General features: G+C 47.2%; 1 protein-coding gene across 2 annotated transcripts in view; it reads left to right on the forward strand.

Annotated features, from left to right (window-relative positions):
- Window positions 1-18,963, forward strand: part of PDE2A (phosphodiesterase 2A) — a 360,136-nt gene that overhangs the window by 309,729 nt on the left and 31,444 nt on the right. For both annotated transcript variants that reach the window (XM_060273988.1, XM_060273990.1), the window contains 6 exons: window positions 912-964; window positions 1,687-1,761; window positions 4,748-4,789; window positions 9,436-9,504; window positions 14,974-15,104; window positions 15,418-15,529. In XM_060273988.1, coding sequence (XP_060129971.1) covers window positions 912-964; window positions 1,687-1,761; window positions 4,748-4,789; window positions 9,436-9,504; window positions 14,974-15,104; window positions 15,418-15,529 — 482 coding nt within the window. The remainder of the gene's footprint in view (window positions 1-911; window positions 965-1,686; window positions 1,762-4,747; window positions 4,790-9,435; window positions 9,505-14,973; window positions 15,105-15,417; window positions 15,530-18,963) is intronic.

Below are 18,963 nucleotides of genomic sequence, written 5' to 3' on the forward strand. Positions count from 1 at the left end.
TAAAATGAAAGCAATAATGTATTGTACTATAAAATAAGACAGTATTGCAGTTGATAAAAATTAAAATGATTTTTTTTCTTACCTGCACTGATAATAGTCATTGTTTGGATGGGGGGCTTTTATCCATTTCCACAGTTACACAATCCATCAATCGATCAATCAATCAATCAGTAGCTGAACTGGGTTCCACACAGTCACAAAAACAAATGTACCAAAAAAGCCTCAAAAATGCAAAATAAATAGCGAAAACAAAAGTGCCAAACTTAATCCATTCCGGCAGTCCGTTTGACTTCTGAAATGTTTGAAAACCAAGGCGCAGCTTCTGATTGGTGCAGGCACCCCGGAAACAATAGCCCACAGCCACATTGGATGTTCAGCTTCCGAAAAACGTTCAAGAACCGGAATACTCACTTCCGGGTTTTCGGCTTTTGGGAACCAAGGCTGAGAAGCAAGGTACCACTGTAGCAGGAAAGTGTGTGAGAGCTGGGATTGAAAGCAGGCTAGGAGCTGGAGATGCAAAGACTTGCTCCCTCTGTACTGGACCCAAAGCTCCCGCTCATGGAGAAGAAATATCTTTTGCGGCGGTGATACAGTGAGTCTCCATTCCATGATGAGGTTGGAAATAAAACCCAAACTCCTAAAGACATTGCAGTCTCTGCTGACCTCCATTCTAAGGAAACTGGACCTGAGCAAGCGCCTGAAACCATTGTAGTCTCTCACCTCTCGGAGACAAGGGTGGCCTAAAACACATACTGTACTGTATTCTTCTATATGTTTTTATGATCCTACGAATCAGTTCCGGGTTCTTCAGTGGAAGTTATTAAGAAATGAAATAAGTACATGTAGTTATTGTTATGTTTGTTTAATCTCATAGCAGGAACTCACAGCTCCCCGATCTGTTGCTTTTGCAGGCGAACTGTACGACTTGGATGCAGCCTCACTCCAGCTCAAAGTTATTAATTACGTGAGTATTTTGGAGCCTGGCTGTCAGAATCATAGAATCGTTGAGATGGGACCCTCAAGTGTCATCCAGTCTGACCCTCTGCAATGCAGGAATCTCAGCTAAAGCATCCAGGACAGATGGCCACCCAACCTCTGCTTGAAAACCTCCAAGGAAGGAGAGTCATTGCTTATTTCCTGCTTGGTCCCTGCTGGGGGAGAGCGGTCATGGGAATGATGCCTTGTGGCTATGACAACCTTCATTTCCTGCATTGCAGTGGGTTGTACTAGATGGCTCTTTGGGTCTCTTCCAATTCCTGTGGGTTAAACTACTGAGCCTAGGGCTTGCCGATCAGAAGGTCAGCAGTTCGAATCCCCACGACGAGCTCCCGTTGCTCGGTCCCTGCTCCTGCCAACCTAGAAGTTCGAAAGCACATCAAAGTGCAAGTAGATAAATAGGTACCACTCTGGTGGGAAGGTAAATGGCGTTTCTGTGTGCTGCTCTGGTTCACCAGAAGCGGCTTTGTCATGCTGGCCACATGACCTGGAAGCTGTACGCCGGCTCCCTCAGCCAATAATGCGAGATGAGCGCGCAACCCCAGAGTCGGTCACGACTGGACCTGATGGTCAGGGGTCCCTTTACCTTTACCTATGGAGAACAGAAGTCTGATGGTCTGGGAATGGCTGGGATGTGGGTGGTTTCCCCCTCCTGGGAATGGCTCACTTTTCTCTCTCCCTCTCTCGCAGCTGAAACAAGAGACCCAGTCGCCATGCTGTTGCCTCCTGTTGGTTTCTGAAGACAACCACCAGCTTTTCTGCCAGGTGGGCGCCTTCCACCCTGAAGCTTCCTCCCCTAAGGGAGTCTCTGCTCCCGATTATTTCCCTGTACAGAGATTTTGCAAGGCTGCCTAATTTTGTTGCTACGCTGTAGATCAGACGTTTGTCAGTACAGTGGTATCTCGGTTTATGAACACAATTGGTTCCGGAAGTCTGTTCATAAACTGAAGCGTTCATAAACTGAATCGAACTTTCCCATTGAAAGTAATGGAAGTGGATTAATCCGTTCCAGACGGGTCCACGGAGTACTCATCCTGAAGCGTACTTAACCCGAAGCATGGGTGTAATTGGTTCCGGAAGTCTGTTCATAAACTGAAGCGTTCATAAACTGAAGCAAACTTTCCCATTGAAAGTAATGGAAAGTGAATTAATCCGTTCCAGACGGGTCCACGGAGTACTCATCCTGAAGCGTACTTAACCCAAAGCATGGGTGTAATTGGTTCCGGAAGTCTGTTCATAAACTGAAGCATTCATAAACTGAAGCAAACTTTCCCATTGAAAGTAATGGAAGTGGATTAATCCGTTCCAGACGGGTACACGGAGTACTCATCCTGAAGCGTACTTAACCCGAAGCATGGGTGTAATTGGTTCCGGAAGTCTGTTCATAAACTGAAGCGTTCATAAACTGAAGCAAACTTTCCCATTGAAAGTAATGGAAAGTGAATTAATCCGTTCCAGACGGGTCCACGGAGTACTCATCCTGAAGCGTACTTAACCCGAAGCATGGGTGTAATTGGTTCCGGAAGTCTGTTCATAAACTGAAGCAAACTTTCCCATTGAAAGTAATGGAAAGTGAATTAATCTGTTCCAGATAGATCCGCAGCGTTCGTAAACCGAAAATTCATAAAACGAGGTGTTCATAAACCGAGGTTCCACTGTAGTGCCAAAAAGGGTGGGTGGGAACTGGGTTCTGCTTTCTGGACAGCCAGCAAGAACAGTCCATCGCTCCTGGACAAGGCTGGAGAAAAGCATCGCAACAGCGAAGTCACGTCCTGAGTACCGGAAAACTTTCTCGGTGCGTTATGAAACGTGCCGGACAACCCACGAATCCCAACTTCCATTAAGAGTGTTTATTCCCAGGAGGCAGTGCCGGATTTATGTATAAGCTTAGGGCCCCACTCTCTTGGCCCCCACCCCCAAAAAATTAAAGGGGAAACCCTGGATGTACATTTCCAAAATATAAGGTAGAAAACAAAAAAATACAGTGTTTTGTGTTGTGTAGGCTCCTATGATGTAAGTCATGGGCCCTGCCTGCTCGCTAAATTATCCCTGGTTTGCTCCTTTCTATATATAGGGTGCCTCCATTCTGCAGGGACTGGGTGCAAGGCAACACGGGCAAATGGCTTGAGATACCTATTAGGTCCCTAAATGACCATACAGCATATATTCTACACAAAAAACAGTGACCATTTGTTGTTGACAAAGGACAGCTGGATATATGTTGTTGTTGTTTAGTCGTTTAGTCATGTCCGACTCTTCGTGACCCCGTGAACCATAGCACGCCAGGCACTCCTGTCTGTCCAGCTGAGCTGGACATATAAAGGGCCCCATTACCTTCAGTAGCTTAGGGCCTCATCAAACCTAAATCCGGCCCTTCCAGGAGGCATCTTGGATACATGGCTGCAGGCTCAGCAAGTCAATGACATTTGTGACCATCAGACTTTGAAAAGCTGGAATCGAAGGTTCAAGTTTGTCATTTTTGTTGAAACTTAATAGCTTTGTCACTGTTTTTGTCTTAGTGGGGATGAATTTATGGAACTACTTATTCCTCCCTAAGGTCATTGTCTTAAGTAGAATTTGTCTCACCATTGCAGCCACCTCTTCCGTTAGATTTTATCCCTCACTGGGTACAGGACCCCCAAAATTGGAAGTGACTCAGCGCATCGTCCAAGACTGGCCCCTCCTTAAAAACCTAACACAGTATATTCCATCCCCTCTGTTTTTGGTCATCAAGCACCATTGATTATGTAGCAAAAACTGGATAACCTACGCAGAAAAGGGAGTAGTACCAGGAACTAGTCTGGACAACCTCTGAGATTTTCAGAAGTGCCAAAAATTTTGGTGGGGGAAATTAAGAGGGGAACCCCAAAATCACACCAGTGAGAGCTGAGCATACTTTGCAGCCACAGAGAGCTGTCAGAATGGAGTAGTTGGACGGTATCACCGTACGCTGCAACATTTTGTTGCAGTACCCACTTGTGTGTTATCTTTACATGGACAATATTTCAGGTGAAATAAAAAAATTCCTTCAGTAGCACCTTAAAGACCAACTAAGTTTTTATTTTGGTATGAGCTTTCGTGTGCATGCACACTTCTTCAGATACAGTGAAATGGAAGTTTCCAGGCACTTATGTAGAGAAGGGGTGGGGAGGGGTGGGGATGGGGAGGGGGGATCACTCAGAAGGGTGGTGGAAATGGGTGATTGACTGACTGATAGCTGTTGATGACCGCAAACGACTGCAAATGGTTTTGCATGAAAAAGCAAGGGTTGAGATGGCTGAAGATCGCTTATCATGTATAATGAGATAAGAACCCGATATCTCTGTTCAAACCAGGTCCCTCCATGGTTTTGAGCTTGGTGATAAGTTGCAATTCAGCAACTTCTCTTTCCAGTCTATTTCTGAAATTCTTTTGTAGTAAGACAGCTACTTTGAGATCTTGTATAGAATGTCCTGGGAGATTGAAGTGTTCTCCTACTGGTTTTTCTGTCTTCTGGTTCCTGATGTCAGATTTATGTCCATTTATAAAAATATTTCAGGTGATTCAGGTGATTTATGTCCATTTATAAAAATATTTCAGGTGATTTGCTTCCACCCAGCCAACCATTCAGTGAGATGGTGGTCTGCATGCCTTAAGAAACAATCTGTGGCTCTTTCAGCACCTGAGATTTAAATGCTGCTGTATCTTTGAAGATGGGAAATCCTTTGATTCCTTCCTGTTTCCCACACCCCTGTTTTCTTGTTTCTTGCAGGTCGTTGGAGACAAGGTGTTGGAGGAAGAGATCAGCTTCCCTGTGAGTAGATCATCATCATCAGTGCTTTTTCCTAAAAAAAATTTTTAGGGGTATTCTCATTCTGACTCAAGAAAATCACCATTTTATAGTTCAAATCGGGGGAAATAAATACAGCAAATGGACAAAAGTACAGAGATTTGCAAAATGTTTAGGGGTATGTGTACCCCTGCATCCCCCCAGAAAAAAGCACTAATAATAATAATAATAATAATAATAATAATAATAATATTTATACCCCACCCATCTAGCGTGGTTTCCCCAGCCACTCTGGGCGGCTCCCAACAGAATATAAAAAACACGATAAAACATCAAACATTCAAAATGTCCCTCAACAATGTGTCTGGATCAGTCAGGAATTGCTTTCCAGGGGGGGGGGAGGAGGGGGGAGGCCAAACCCAACTTACAATGGACCCCTTTGATTCTCAAAGCACACTGTTTCACTGGTGGCAGAGGTGAACCAGTGGGTGGAGGGAAGACGAAGGGACTGTGTTATATTGTATGTTATATTGTATGTTTGTGTAGTTTGTTTAGTTTTGTGTGTAAAATTAATAAAAATTATTTTTAAAAAAAAGGAATTGCTTTCCAGCCTGTCAGATTTGGGGAGGGGGCAAGATGCTCACACACTCGCCCCCTGATGCACAAGTTTCAGAGAGCCAGGAGGAAGGACCAAGGAGCCTTACCTGATCCCTGGCACCCTCTCTCGGTGACCCTGACAAATTCTTCTCGACAGCCTGTTGTGCCTGAAGGTGCAGGGCGACCTCGCACCAAAGCAGCTCCTCTATTCTGAACTTAAAAATGGAAAGCGTAATGCTGGTGGTCAACAAAAGACGTTGAAAAATGTAGGAGAAACACTGACAACTGGGAAACACTGGCCTGCGAGCGCTCCACTTGGAGAACAGCCTTGACCAAAGGTGTCCTGGGCTTTGAAGACACTCGAACACAGGACGCAAGGGAGAAACATGGTAAGAGGAAGGCACGCTTGGCAAATCCACACTGTGATCAACTCCCACCCGGAAACCAATGTCCCCACTGCGGAAGGACGTGTGGGTCCAGAGTTTGCCTCCACAGGCACTTACGGACTCAGTGTTAAAACCGTGTTCATGGAAGACAATCTTATTCAGCTACGAGGGATCGGAGGAGGAGGAGGAGGAGGAGGAGGAGGAGGAGGAGGAGGAGGAGAAGGAGAAGGAGAAGGAGAAGGAGAAGGAGAAGAAGAAGAAGAAGAAGAAGAAGAAGAAGAAGAAGAAGAAGAAGAAGAAGAAATTTCCACTAAAATGAATGAGAGCTGGGCAAATGCAGCTAGATAATGCCCCAGGGAGGGCCTTCTCGGTGTTGGCCGCCATACGTGCCAAGTTCCTCTCTGAAAAATAAGGGACCGGACCGGAAGTAGCAGACCGGAAGTATCACTGCCGCCATTTTGGAACTGGGCGGAGCATGCTCAGAAGTGACTTTTGATGCTGCTGTGCCCAGTTCCAAAATGGCCGCCGCACCAGAAGTCGCGCTGCAGCCATTTTGGAACTGGGCAGAGCAGCATCAAAAGTCGCTTCTGAGCATGCTCCGCCCAGTTCCAAAATGGCCGCCGCGCCAGAATAAACCGGGGGAAAACAAAAAAATCTGTTTTTTCGGCTGGGGACAGCCGGAAAAACGGGGGTTTCCCGGGGAATATGGGAGACTTGGCAGCTATGGTGGCCGCTCCCATATAACTTTGGAACTCCCTGCCTAGAGAAGCCAGACTGGCTCCCTCCTTGCTGTCCTTTTGCCAGCCGGCAAAGATGGTTTTCTACCGGCAGGCTTTTGGCAACCAACTGCTTTATAAGGAAAGGGGATTTCACAGCGCTGTGCTGTTTTTCATAATCTGCATTTTAACAGAGTTAAATCACAGAATTGTAGAATTGGAAGGAAACCACCAAAGGGCATATAGTCCAACCCCCTGCAATGCAGGAGGTTTTTATTATTATTTTTAAAATAATTTTTATTGGTTTTTCACAATTTTGTACATTTTAACATAACCATTTCCAACATTAAAATACAATGTTCTTTTGAACCTTCCCTCCCTCGATGGGTTCCATGTTTAAGATTAGATTTACTGCATCTTTACCATTACCTATCTATCTGTTAAATAACCGTAATTATCATAAAAAATTCCACATTACAAGTGGTGTTACATCCCTGCCAAAGATTTTAACTGTTTGCAGTGGTCTTTTAAATAAATTACAAGTTTACCCCAATCTTTAGAAAAATACTTGATGATCTCGGTTTCGGATGCAAGAGGTTTTTTTTAAATATATTTTTGAAATTCCATTAGTGTTCCAATTATGTTTTAATGATTAACTTTTATACGTTTTTGCATTTTCTCTGTGTCATTTGAAATTGTGTAAGTGGCCTAGAATCCCAGTCTGGGTTTAAAACAGGATATAAATACAGGAAGAAGAAGAATAATTAAAAGGTGGAAAATAAACATCACCATCATAATTATTTATTTGTCTGCTGCCTTTCCATAGTTAAAACAGTGCTCAAGGCAACTGACAACATGACAAGATTCACATAATTACAAACATAACTGAAGTCATAAACAATAAATAAAACACATCAAAAGGTACACAACCAAATGGATAACAATTTCCACATAGATCATAAAATCTAAAACTAAAAATACAACATTAATATCAATAACAATTTAGAATGACAAAGATAAAAATAAATAAAAACAATATTTAAAAAGGAGCCTTCTCTGTTGAGCAGCAGCAGTGGTCCTGTAACGATAATCGAACATTTGCCACAATATCTGTTCTTGGGTCCAAAGTGCCTCTGAGCGCATTGAGTGAACAATAAATATGACCATTCAAGAAACCCTAGAAACAATTACAAACCGTAATAGGAATCAATGAATAAAATCCATACAGTGTTGTAAGCTAGCGTAATTAAGTGACTGAAACCGCACGGGAGAGAAGATTGTACAGGCAGAAAAGCAGAATGAGGCATGAGTGCAGCGTTCTCCGGATTTCGGTTACAAGGGTTCTGGGTCTTAACGAAAACACAAATTCTTAAACCCTGGGAACCGAACCCCTGTGAGAGCATCCCAGGGCTCCCGAAATAGACATGTCGGCTCTAGAAGTCTCCAAGATTTCTTGCAAGGTTTCAACTAACCAGCCTTCAACATGCCTATAGAACGGGGGTCGGCAAACTAAGTTCCGCGGGCCGGATCAGGCCCAATTGCCTTCAGGATCCGGCCCGCAGATTGTCCGTGGATCAGGTGGGGATTCTGTTCATTCAGGCTGTGCAATTCCCCCCCCCCCGGCGGCGCCTCCTCCCTCCTCCCTCCTGGCTTCTCCCCGCCCTGCCTAGAGGAGGAAGGGGGCGGGGCTGAGCTGGCTGAGCACCATTTTCAGCAGCCCCTCTCCAGAACCAGCCCTTTTGCTCCACTCATCTTCCCGTCACCACCCTGGTGCTTCTGTGGGCCAGAGAGCGGAGCGGACAAGCTCCTTCTGCCTACCCACGAGAAGCAGCAGCAGCGGCCATGGTGGCGAAGGTGGCAGCCCCTGGGAAGGTAAGCGCCAGCGGGTGGGGGTGGGGGGGAGGACTACTTGCCCCCCTTGCCTCTTCTTCCAGATCCCCCCCCCCCGAGCCACTTTTCCAGCCCGCCACAAGGTCTGAGGGACAGTGGACCGGCCTGCAGCAAAAAAATTTTGCTGACCCCTGGTATAATAATAATAATAATAATAATAATAATAATAATAATAATAATAATAATAATTTATTATTTATACCCCGCCCATCTGGCCGGGTTCCCCCAGCCACTCTGGGCGGCTTCCAAAAAAACAGAAATTCTAAAATACAGAAATCCATCAAACATTAAAAGCTTCCCTAAACAGGGCTGCCTTGAGATGCCTTCTAAAGGTCTGGTAATTGTTCTCTTTGACCTCTAGTGGGAGGGCATTCCACAGGGTGGGTGCCACTACCGAGAAGGCCCTCTGCCTGGTTCCCTGTAACTTGGCTTCTCACAGGGAGGGAACCACCAGAAGGCCCTCGGAGCTGGACCTCAGTGTCCGGGCAGAACGATGGGGGTGGAGACGCTCCTTCAGGTATACCGGACCGAGGCCGTTTAGGGCTTTAAAGGTCAACACCAACACTTATATGGTATAGAATCCTAGAGTTGGAAGGGACCCCAAGGGTCATCTAGTCCAACCCCCTGCAAGGCAGGAATCTCAGCTAAAGCATCCAAGATAGATGGCCATCCACAACCTCTGCTTAAAAGCCCCCAAAGAAGGAGAGTCCACAGCCTCCCGAAGAGGGAGACCTTTCCACTGTCAAGCAGCTCTTGCTGTTGGAAAGTTCATCCTGATGTTTTGGCAGAATCTCCTTTCTTGTAAATATTTGAAATCATGTGAGTTCAATGTGCATAAAATTGCAGTTGTGCTGTGCGGTTTAGGGGGCATCTCTTCTCCTGGAGATCGTGTGCCTCTGTCTTATTATTATTATTATTATTATTATTATTATTATTATTATTATTTTATCCCGCCTTTTCCTCTGACAGGGACTTCACAATCTTCTAAGTGTCCATATTTTCCCTTCCAAGTGTGCAATGCTGTGATTCTCTGAAGCCTTTGCCTCTTTCCCATCGCTCTCTCTTTCTTTTCCCCATGCAGTTAACGGTGGGGCGTCTGGGGAAGGTTGTGGAGGAGAAGAAATCGATCTCCCTGCAGGACATCAGCTTGGTAGGTCTTTGCGTCCGGCCGAGTCTTCCCTGGGCTTTCTCAGTACGTGTCTTGCATGTCACTGGGGCTCCCGTGCTGTGACTCCACCACGATTCACATTTTTTTTCTCCGGCTGCCTGCTCTTGACTGAAGCCAGAATTACAGAGACGCATGTGAACCGCCTACCCAGCAGGGGCTGTTTGGAATGTGCCCTTTCATATTCGGTTTGCAAAAAAGAAGGCCGATCTTCCTGGAATATAGGTATATACAGGGCCGTCTTAAGCGTAGCTGGCGCCCTGGCTCCATGGTGCGAACTATCCCTCCAGTGTGTGTGTGTCCCCCCCGTTTCCGAGTGCGCGGCTTTCGCGGGCGCTGCAGCACCGCGCGCCCCTGGTGGCCCGGCGCCCTGGCGCCCTGCGCCAACCAGCCTTGCCTTAGGGGCGGCCCTGGGTATATACAGTGGTACCTTGGTTCTCAAACTTAGTCCAGTACCGAGGGCCTTCTGGTGGTTCCCTTGTTGCGAGAAGCCAAGTTGCAGGGAACCAGACAGAGGGCCTTCTCAGTAGTGGCGCCCGCCCTGTGGAACGCCCTCCCATCAGATGTCAAAGAGAAAAACAGCTACCAGATTTTTAGAAGACATCTGAAGGCAGCCCTGTTTAGGGAGGCTTTTAATCTTTAATTGATTATTTTATTCTTCTGTTGGAAGCCGCCCAGAGTGGCTGGGGAAACCCAGCCAGAGGGGCGGGGTATAAATAATAAAGGAGCATCTCCACCCCCATCGTTCTGCCCAGACACTGAGGTCCAGTGTCAAGGGCCTTGTGGCGGTTCCCTCATTGCGAGAAGTGAGGTTACAGGGAACCAGGCAGAGGGCCTTCTCGGTAGTGGCACCCGCCCTGTGGAACACCCTCCCAGCAGATGTCAAGGCAATAAGTAACTATTTTACTTTTAAAAGACAACTGAAGGCGGCCCTGTTTAGGGAAGTTTTTAATGTTTGATGCTGTACTGTTTTTAATATTCGGTTGGAAGCCGCCCAGAGTGGCTGAGGAAACCCAGCCAGATGGGCTGGGTATAAATAATAATATGTTGTTGTTGTTGTTGTTGTTGTTGTTGTTGTTGTTGTTGTTGTTGTTGTTGTTGTTGTTGTTATCCGTTCCAGAGGTCCGTTCCAAAACCAAGGCATGCTTTCCCATAGAAAGTAATGCAAACCGGATTAATCCGTTCCAAACTTTTAAAAACAACCCCTAAAACAGCGATTTAACATAATTTTTTACTATCTAACGAGACCATTGATCCATAAAATGAAAGCAATAAACAGTGTACTACTGCAGCCACACAATCAATCAATCAGTAACTGAACTGGGTTCCACACAGTCTCAAAAACAAAAACGCAAATAGCAAAAACAGACAGACCTCAGCGCAACACTCAAAACGGAAGGGTGGCACTCAAATCAAACTTTGTTGGTCTCTAAGGTGCTACTGGAAGGATTTTTTTTTATTTTGTTTCGACTCAAAAGGGAAGTGTGGCACTCAGAGCACATTTGACTTCCAAAAGAAGTTTGCAAACCAGAACACTTCTAGGTTTGCAGTGTTTGGGTTCCAAGTTGTTTGAGTACCAAGGCGTTTGAGAACCAAGGTACCACTGTGTATATTTATTGAGCAAGTTAGCACGCATCCATCCCCCTAACCCTCAACCAGTCAGGGAAGTGTTATTTTCCCCATGAGATTTCCTTTCAAAAGTTGTGTGTGCTCAAACACTTCCAAGAAATAGAAACGCAAGGGTAAAGGGCTTGGCGCGTAGCTTTGTCATGTAGCTGTTTCCTTATCGGGGCAAGAAACGACCCTGGCAAATGGCTGCATTCCAATCCCCAAATCCAAACGCTGAATTTTGCCTGTGGAAATTGAGAACCTTAATCCCCAGATCCTGTTATCCAGTGGGTGTCTGAACTCAGCTTTGGTCCTGAGACAAGAACGCTGGGGAAATCAGGACAAGAAAGCGCTAGCTATCTTAGTCCTGGTATTTTAGGAGAAATTCCCTTTGAGTGTTTTCCTGCATGTGACAATGGGCGGCACGCAACTGCGTCTTACTCAGAGAAGACCCCCTTAAAATTAATGAGCATCACTGTTACGGTAGATCCGTTCCTTTCAATGGGTCTCCTCTGAGTAAATCTTAGTTTGCTACCACATAGACATTGTGGCATTAAGCCACCATGGCGAATGCTCTCCCCCCCCACACACACACACACTTGAAGGCAGCCATGCTTCTGAATCCCAGTTGCTGGAAACCACAGGAGGGGAGAGGGCTCCTGGGTTCGAATCCTGCTTGCAGGTTTTCAGTGGCCCACTGTGAGATTTTGTGATTTTATATTGCGATTTTATCCTGCGAACCGCTCCGAGACCTGCGGGTCTAGGGCAATAGATAAATTCAATAAATAATTATCATAATAGTCAGCGCTTTCTTTTCTAAATAAAATGTTTAAGGGTACTCTTATTTTGACTCAAGAAAACCACCATTTTATAGTTTGAATCAGGGGAAAATACAGTAAATGGGCAAAAGTACAAAGATTCACAAAATGTTTAGGGGTATGCGTACCCCTGCGTACCCCCCCCCCAGAAAAAAAAGCACTGATAATAGTAATAAATGGGCCATGGGCCTGATTCGGAAGGGCTGCTCTTACCTTCCTACAGTCAAACCTCGGATCCCAAAAGCCTCCGTTTTGGAACATTTCGGCTCCAGAACACCGATAACCCGGAAGTGAGTGTTCCAGTTTTTGAACGTTTTTTCTGAAGCCGAATGTCTGACGCAGCTTCTGCTCGAGTGCAGGAAGCTCCTGCAGCGCACCGGAAGCCGCGTCTCGGTTGTCAAACATTTCGGCAGCCAAATGGGTTTCCGGAATGAATTGCGTTCGAGAACCGAGATTTGACTGTATCCAGCAGGGTAGCAAACTAGCTCTATTTCCCCCTTTTAATCAAACCCATCCCCGGAGCAACCGCCAGAGCCAGCCTGTGGCGCCTCGGCAAGCTCTTTCCCTCGGCCGATCTGTCATCCATGCCTCAGTCAACAAATAGGGCAGGACGGGGAGTTAAATACGTTTCTGGCTGGCCCAAAATTGCGGGACGCCAGCCTTGCATGGATGCTGCCTGGCAGCCGACTGCCAAAGCAGAAAAAGGGAGAGGGCCGGCCGCCCTTTCCCTGACCCGCCAGATTTCCCTGCGCCCAGCCAGGTCACCGCACGAATAAGACTCGATATTAGTCCACCCTGGAGTGTGACAAATCTAGCCGAGGCAGAGGACGTCTGGGGCACGAGAGGGCTCTTTAATTGGGCACGGAGAAGACAGATCGAGCCAAAGTGGTTTGAGCTGAGCAAATCGCGGTTAAGGAAGAGGTGCAGGCTGAAAAGCAATTGCTAGGGGGGGGGGGGAGAGATGCTCCTGTGATCTCCTGCTTGTGGGTTCTGCACAGGAATCTGGTTGGCCACTGTGGGAAGAAGATGAGCCATTGGCCTGATCCGGCAGGCTTTTCTCACGTTCTTATATCATAGGCCCTCTGGGAGGTTGGCCCTTCTCCCCTCTCCCAATTAACTTCCGTCTCCAGGGCCTGTCAAGTGGCATCCCCAGGGGCTTCCCCTGTGACATCACCAGGGCATACCCTCCAAGTGTCCCTATTTTCCAGGGACAGTCCCAAGCATAGCTGCCAAGTCTCCCGTATTCCCCGGGAAATCCCCGTTTTTCCAGCTGTTCCTAGCTGAAAAAAACGGATTTTTTTTGTTTTCCCCCGGTTTATTCTGGCGCGGCGGCCATTTTGAAACTGGGCGGAGCATGCACAGAAGTGACTTTTGATGCTGCTCTGCCCAGTTCCAAAATGGCTGCAGTGCGACTTCTGGCGCGGTGGCCATTTTGGAACTGGGCAAAGCAGCATCAAAAGTCACTTCTGAGCATGCTCCGCCCAGTTCCAAAATGGCGGCAGCGCTACTTCCGGTCTGCTACTTCCGGCCCGGTCCCTTATTTCTCAGAGAGGAACTTGGCAAGTATGGTCCCAAGCGGTGGCAATGAGGGGGCCCAATTGGTGAAGTGGCGGCAGCACTCATCCTCCTTCTGATAGGAAATTGGGGGCCGAGGAGGGCCAGTTGGAGGGGAGTGAGACATGTCCCAGAAATGTCTGGGATTTTCCAAACATCATCAGGGTTCATCCATCGGAAATAGCATGAGCAGAATTTCCAAATACAATCGTACCATGGTTTTGGAACGGCTTAGTTCCCAAACGTTTTGGCTCCCGAGCGTCGCAAACTCAGAAGTGACTGTTTCAGTTTGCAAACTATTTTTGGAAACTGAACATCTGATGGGGCTTCTGCGGCTTCCAATTGGCTGCAGGAGACTACTGCAGCCAATCGGAAACCACGCTTTAGTTTCCGAACGTTTTGGAAGTCGAATGGACTTCCGGAATGGATTCTGGTTGACTTCCAAGGTATGATTGTATCGGTAAAATGCCCAGGAAATCCTGGGCATATGGGAACTCATGTAGGAAGTGTTGATTTTGGGGCAAATTTCCTTCAAAATAGTTTTTAAAAATAAATAATAAACAACAAATTTGTCACGCACACACGCACCCAAAAAAAGTTCAATAACGTTTGTGTCTGGATTTTCACTTTTTGAAATACGGCAACCGTATCCCTGCATTTATCTGAGGGATGTTGGAGGGTATGCTAGGGGAGTTCCCTAGGTCTCAGCTTTGGACCCCGATATCTCAGGGTCTGTTGTGGGAATGTTAGGGATGTGGATTAGGATATATTATTAGATAGATCCTATCCAAGCTTGTGTTAGCAAGCTTCCAATATCAGCAGAGTGACATTCCCCTTTTTGTGCGCAGCAAAACGTGAGCGTTAGGTTCGTTAGAACCTCTCCAACAATATTATACTTCAATATTATACTTCCTGGCAAATCCCCTTTTCCCCTCTTAAAAGAAATACACGACACAATAGTATTAAAATAAGATAGAGTTTACTCACATGACATCCTGAGTTAACAGCATAATCTCAGAAAGGCAGGCTTACGTAGAAAAGTTACAACTATGTACATCTGGAGTCTTCTTAGTAAAGTGAGGCTCCATTTGGTCTCTCTCTTGGCAGCAGGCCGAGAGGGAGAACCATCCTAACTGTAGATTCTCTGGAGATGTGTTCCCATGGAAGGAGAAAAAGGCTAAGAGAGAGAATGGCTGCTGGCTAGGGGCTTTTGTCTGCCAGCTAATCCATCTTATCTGCATATCTGGAGGAACAGGAACTGAACTTAGTCAGGTGTCTCTCCAGGTGAGTTCCTCTTAGTGGACACTCTAGGAACTGTTGTGACTTGTCTGCCCCAGTGTTCCATCCCACATCTGTGATGTTTCAACCCTCGAGATCTATCCGCCCCACCCCACCAACCAAACCACAGAGAGAGGGGAATTTGCCAACTCTGCTCCCGTCCCCCGGATGACCAGCCCATGTCTCTCCCTGCCAGGAGGAGCATAAGCAGTTGAACAGCATGTTGGGCTTCGAGGTGACCGCCATGCTGTGCGTCCCGGTGATCAGCAGAGCCACCTCGCAAGTCGTGGCGCTGGCCTGTGCCTTCAACAAGCTCGGTGGAGAGAGGTGAGTTCGAGGCTCCGTGACGGCCACAGAGAGGAAGCCGGAACAGAGCCGGAACAGAGCCGCGTCTGAGAATTTTCCCCTGCAAAGTTTGATTGTCTCTCAGTCTAGACCCCCTTCCTGCCAGGAATATATTTTGCAACAAAACCATAACTGATGTGCCCTGGTTGCTGTTTCCTTTGGGGGGGGCGGGGGACTTCTATGGAAAGTTGCTATGGAAGTGGGATGGCGGAAAAATGCAATTCCAGTGGCGGGGAGTTCCGCAGTTTAGAATTAACACGATTGCTGTTCTCTCCCCCCCCCGTCCTCCCTGTAGCTACACAGAAACGGACGAGCACAAGATCCAGCACTGCTTCTGCTACACCTCCACGGTGCTGACCAGCACACTGGCCTTCCAGAAGGAGCAGAAGCTCAAATGCGAGTGTCAGGTGAGGGGCAGGCAGGCAGGCACACCTGGTGTCCTGTAGGGCAGCGCTGGAGGGGGGGTGGTCTGGAGCTCTGCTTCTCCAAGGGCATCTCCAGACAGCATGCTTGCATCATGTTACAAAGGCACTGCAGTTTGTTGATATGGCAGGGCAGGGCGGTGTAGTGGTTAGTATGTCCAAAAGGTTGCCCTTTACTGAACACCCCCCCCCTTTAGCAAACTCTCACCTGCCCCCCAACCCTTGAAATTTCACCTTCCTGGGTCCTATTTCCAAACGCCCTCCTGGCATGGGGGGGGGGACGGGACGATGACTTTCCTTTGCCGAAGGTGAGCAAAGTTTTTGACCTGCCGACTGAAACTCTTGTAAATCCTGCTGGTCTCCTTTTCCCCACCCGCTGGCCTTCTGACGCTAGAAGAAGCAGCAAAAGCTCAGCAGGGATGCTCTCTGCAGGCACCTGGGCAGCCCACACAGCAGCCTCTGAGCTCAGCCAGCAAGAGGGACGCAGGCAGTCGCCTTCTCAAAGGCCCCCGGCCTCATTAGAGCCTGCCAGGTGACGATATTAAAGGGAAGGACGGAAGCAGGTTCCGGGAAGCAAGCTGGGATCAAAAGAGCCGCGGGGGCTGCTAAAGAAGAGGGGGCAGGAATCTAGGCACCCTAGAACCTTAGAGCTGGAAAGGTACCCCCAGAAGTCATCTAGTCCAACCCCCTGCAATGCCCAAATCACAGCTAAACCTCTGTTTGGAAACCTCTTGTTTGAAAGTTTTTCCAAGTTAGGTTCAAAGGAGCATACAGTATATGCAACAGGGACACGGAAACACAGAATTGCAGAGTTGGAAGGGACCCTGAGGATCATCTAGTCCAACCCCCTGCAATGCAGGAAGATGCAGCTGCCCCATATGGAGATCAAACCTGCCACCTGGGTGTTCGCAGCAGCACCACGCTGTAACCAACTGAGCTATCCATTCATTTGGCAAAATAGCTTGTGGACAGAATAGATGAAAAACCACAACAAGGGTCCAAGCCATTCATCTCCTTGGTCCAGTCTGGCAAAATGCAGGCTTCTCCTGTTTCAACTTTTAATAGAATCGTGATGTTGTCGAGTTGGAGGGGACCCCCAAGGGTGATCCAGCCCTACCCCTGTGGTGCAGGAATCACCGCTAAAGAATCACTAACAGATGCCACACCCCAACCTCTGCTTAAGAGCTCCAGTGAAAGAGAGTCCTCTGGGAATGTTCAGGGTGGCAAGAGAGGATATATTGTTTATTAATATCCTTCCTAACTTGTGCCAGCAATTTCCTTTACTTAGCAGAGTTACAGCACCCCTTTTATATGCACAACAGATAGCTGGTTGCAGGCTCGTGTGAGCCTCTCGCTATCTCACTGTCTCAGATTGAATTGTACGTTCCTGGTAAGTTCCCTTGAATCCCTCTCAAAAGAATAAAGACGCCACAATCTTATTCAAAGTCAATAAAAGAAGTTTACTTACATCAGTTCACAGTTGGATCCCTGAAGGCAGACTTAGCTACAAATATGTACATGTGGATCTACCCCATATGGGGGGAATAATCCCAGGGCTTCTGCTAGCTGAGAGCCGGCAGAGCAGTCCTAGCTAAAAGCTGGTCAAATGAAGAAGGAAGTCAAAAAGAGAGAAGGTTGCTGCGTGACTCATCCTTTTGCAATTATGGGCTGCATCAATAGGAGTATAACATCTAGATCAAGGGAAGTAATAGTACCACTGTATTCTGCTCTGGTCAGACCTCACCTGGAGTACTGTGTCCAGTTCTGGGCACCACAATTCAAGAAGGATACTGACAAACTAGAACGTGTCCAGAGAAGGGCAACCAAAATGGTCAAAGGCCTGGAAACGATGCCTTATGAGGAACGGCTTAGGGAGCTGGGTATGTTTAGCCTGGAGAAGAGAAGGTTAAGGGGTGATATGATAGCCATGTTCAAATATATAAAAGGATGTCATATAGAGGAGGGAGAAAGGTTGTTTTCTGCTGCTCCAGAGAAGCGGACACGGAGCAATGGATTCAAACTACAAGAAAGAAGCTTCCACCTAAACATTAGGAAGAACTTCCTGACAGTAAGAGCTGTTCGACAGTGGAATTTGCTGCCAAGAAGTGTGGTATAGTCTCCTTCTTTGGAGGTCTTTAAGCAGAGGCTTGACAGCCATCTGTCAGGAATGCTTTGATGGCGTTTCCTGCTCGGCAGGGGGTTGGACTGGATGGCCCTTGTGGTCTCTTCCAACTCTATGATTCTATGATTCTATGATTTTGTTACCTGCACAGGTAAAGTCATGCCCGCCTTCTATCACATGCAAAAGGAAGGATGTTCCAGCCAGGAGGAACAGGAAGTTTCAACTGGCTGGACCAAACATTCCCCCGCATGTCTTCTCTAGCATTACAAGGAATGTTGGAGTTGACTGCCTCTCATGGATCACATCCCACAAGTCCCCCACCTTCCAAGGGAGCCTGTTCCCCCTTCAAACAGCTCTTGTGCTTAGCAGGTTCTTACTTCCTTTCAGTCGACATTGCAATGGTGCACCAGGAGCTCTGGATCATGGCCTTCCCCCCTAGTCATTTTCTTGCACTGCAATCCTTTACCTCCTTGCCTCGGCGTGTCAGAGTAGAGACGCTGAAGATTGCAGTGCCAAAACGATTTGCAAAATGTAACCATCTAAATTTAATAATGACAATGTGAGGTACTGAGGGATAGCAGGGTTGGTAGAGCATCTCAAATTCGTGAGTTCGAGCCCCACGTTGGGTGAAAGATTCCTGCCTGGACTTGATGACCCTAATTGGTCCCTTCCAACTCTACCCTTCTATGATTAAATAACTGCTGTTTAGATTTTTGCTCGGTTGCCCTGAGATGCAGGACCTAAACCGCAGGGTGCCCTGATCGCAGAACCTCAGCTGACCTCGCAAGACGAATGCCCTGCAAGACGAATTTCCCGCAAGACAAATGCGTATTGCGATCTCATGGTGACTCGCAAGACGAATTAGTTTTGCGAAAAATTCACCTTGCGAATTGCGGTTTCCCATAGGAATGCATTGAAATTTAATTAATGCGTTCCTATGGGCAAAAAAAGAAGTTTCAATGCATTCCTATGGGAAACCGCGATTCGCAAGATGAATTTTTCGCAAAACAAATTGACTCGCAGAACGAATTAAATCCGTCTTGCGAGGCACCACTGTATCTCTTTATAGTAGGTCAAGGTCTTCGTGAGAGGGAAAGAATAATCTTCTTGCTGGAACAGAGCCCCCCACCCCCAAACAAAGAGGCGATGGCTATCGGGGTCTACTCACCAAAAGGGCTCTGCTGTGGAGGTTGCTGGAAACCACAGGAGGGGAAAGGGCTCTTGTGTTCGAATCCTGCTTGCATGTTTTCTGGTTGACCATTTGTGAGAACAGGACTGGAGGGGCCATGGGCCTGAT

This window comes from Zootoca vivipara, chromosome 4, assembly GCF_963506605.1.
Source record: "Zootoca vivipara chromosome 4, rZooViv1.1, whole genome shotgun sequence".
In the NCBI taxonomy this organism is placed as follows: domain Eukaryota; kingdom Metazoa; phylum Chordata; class Lepidosauria; order Squamata; family Lacertidae; genus Zootoca; species Zootoca vivipara.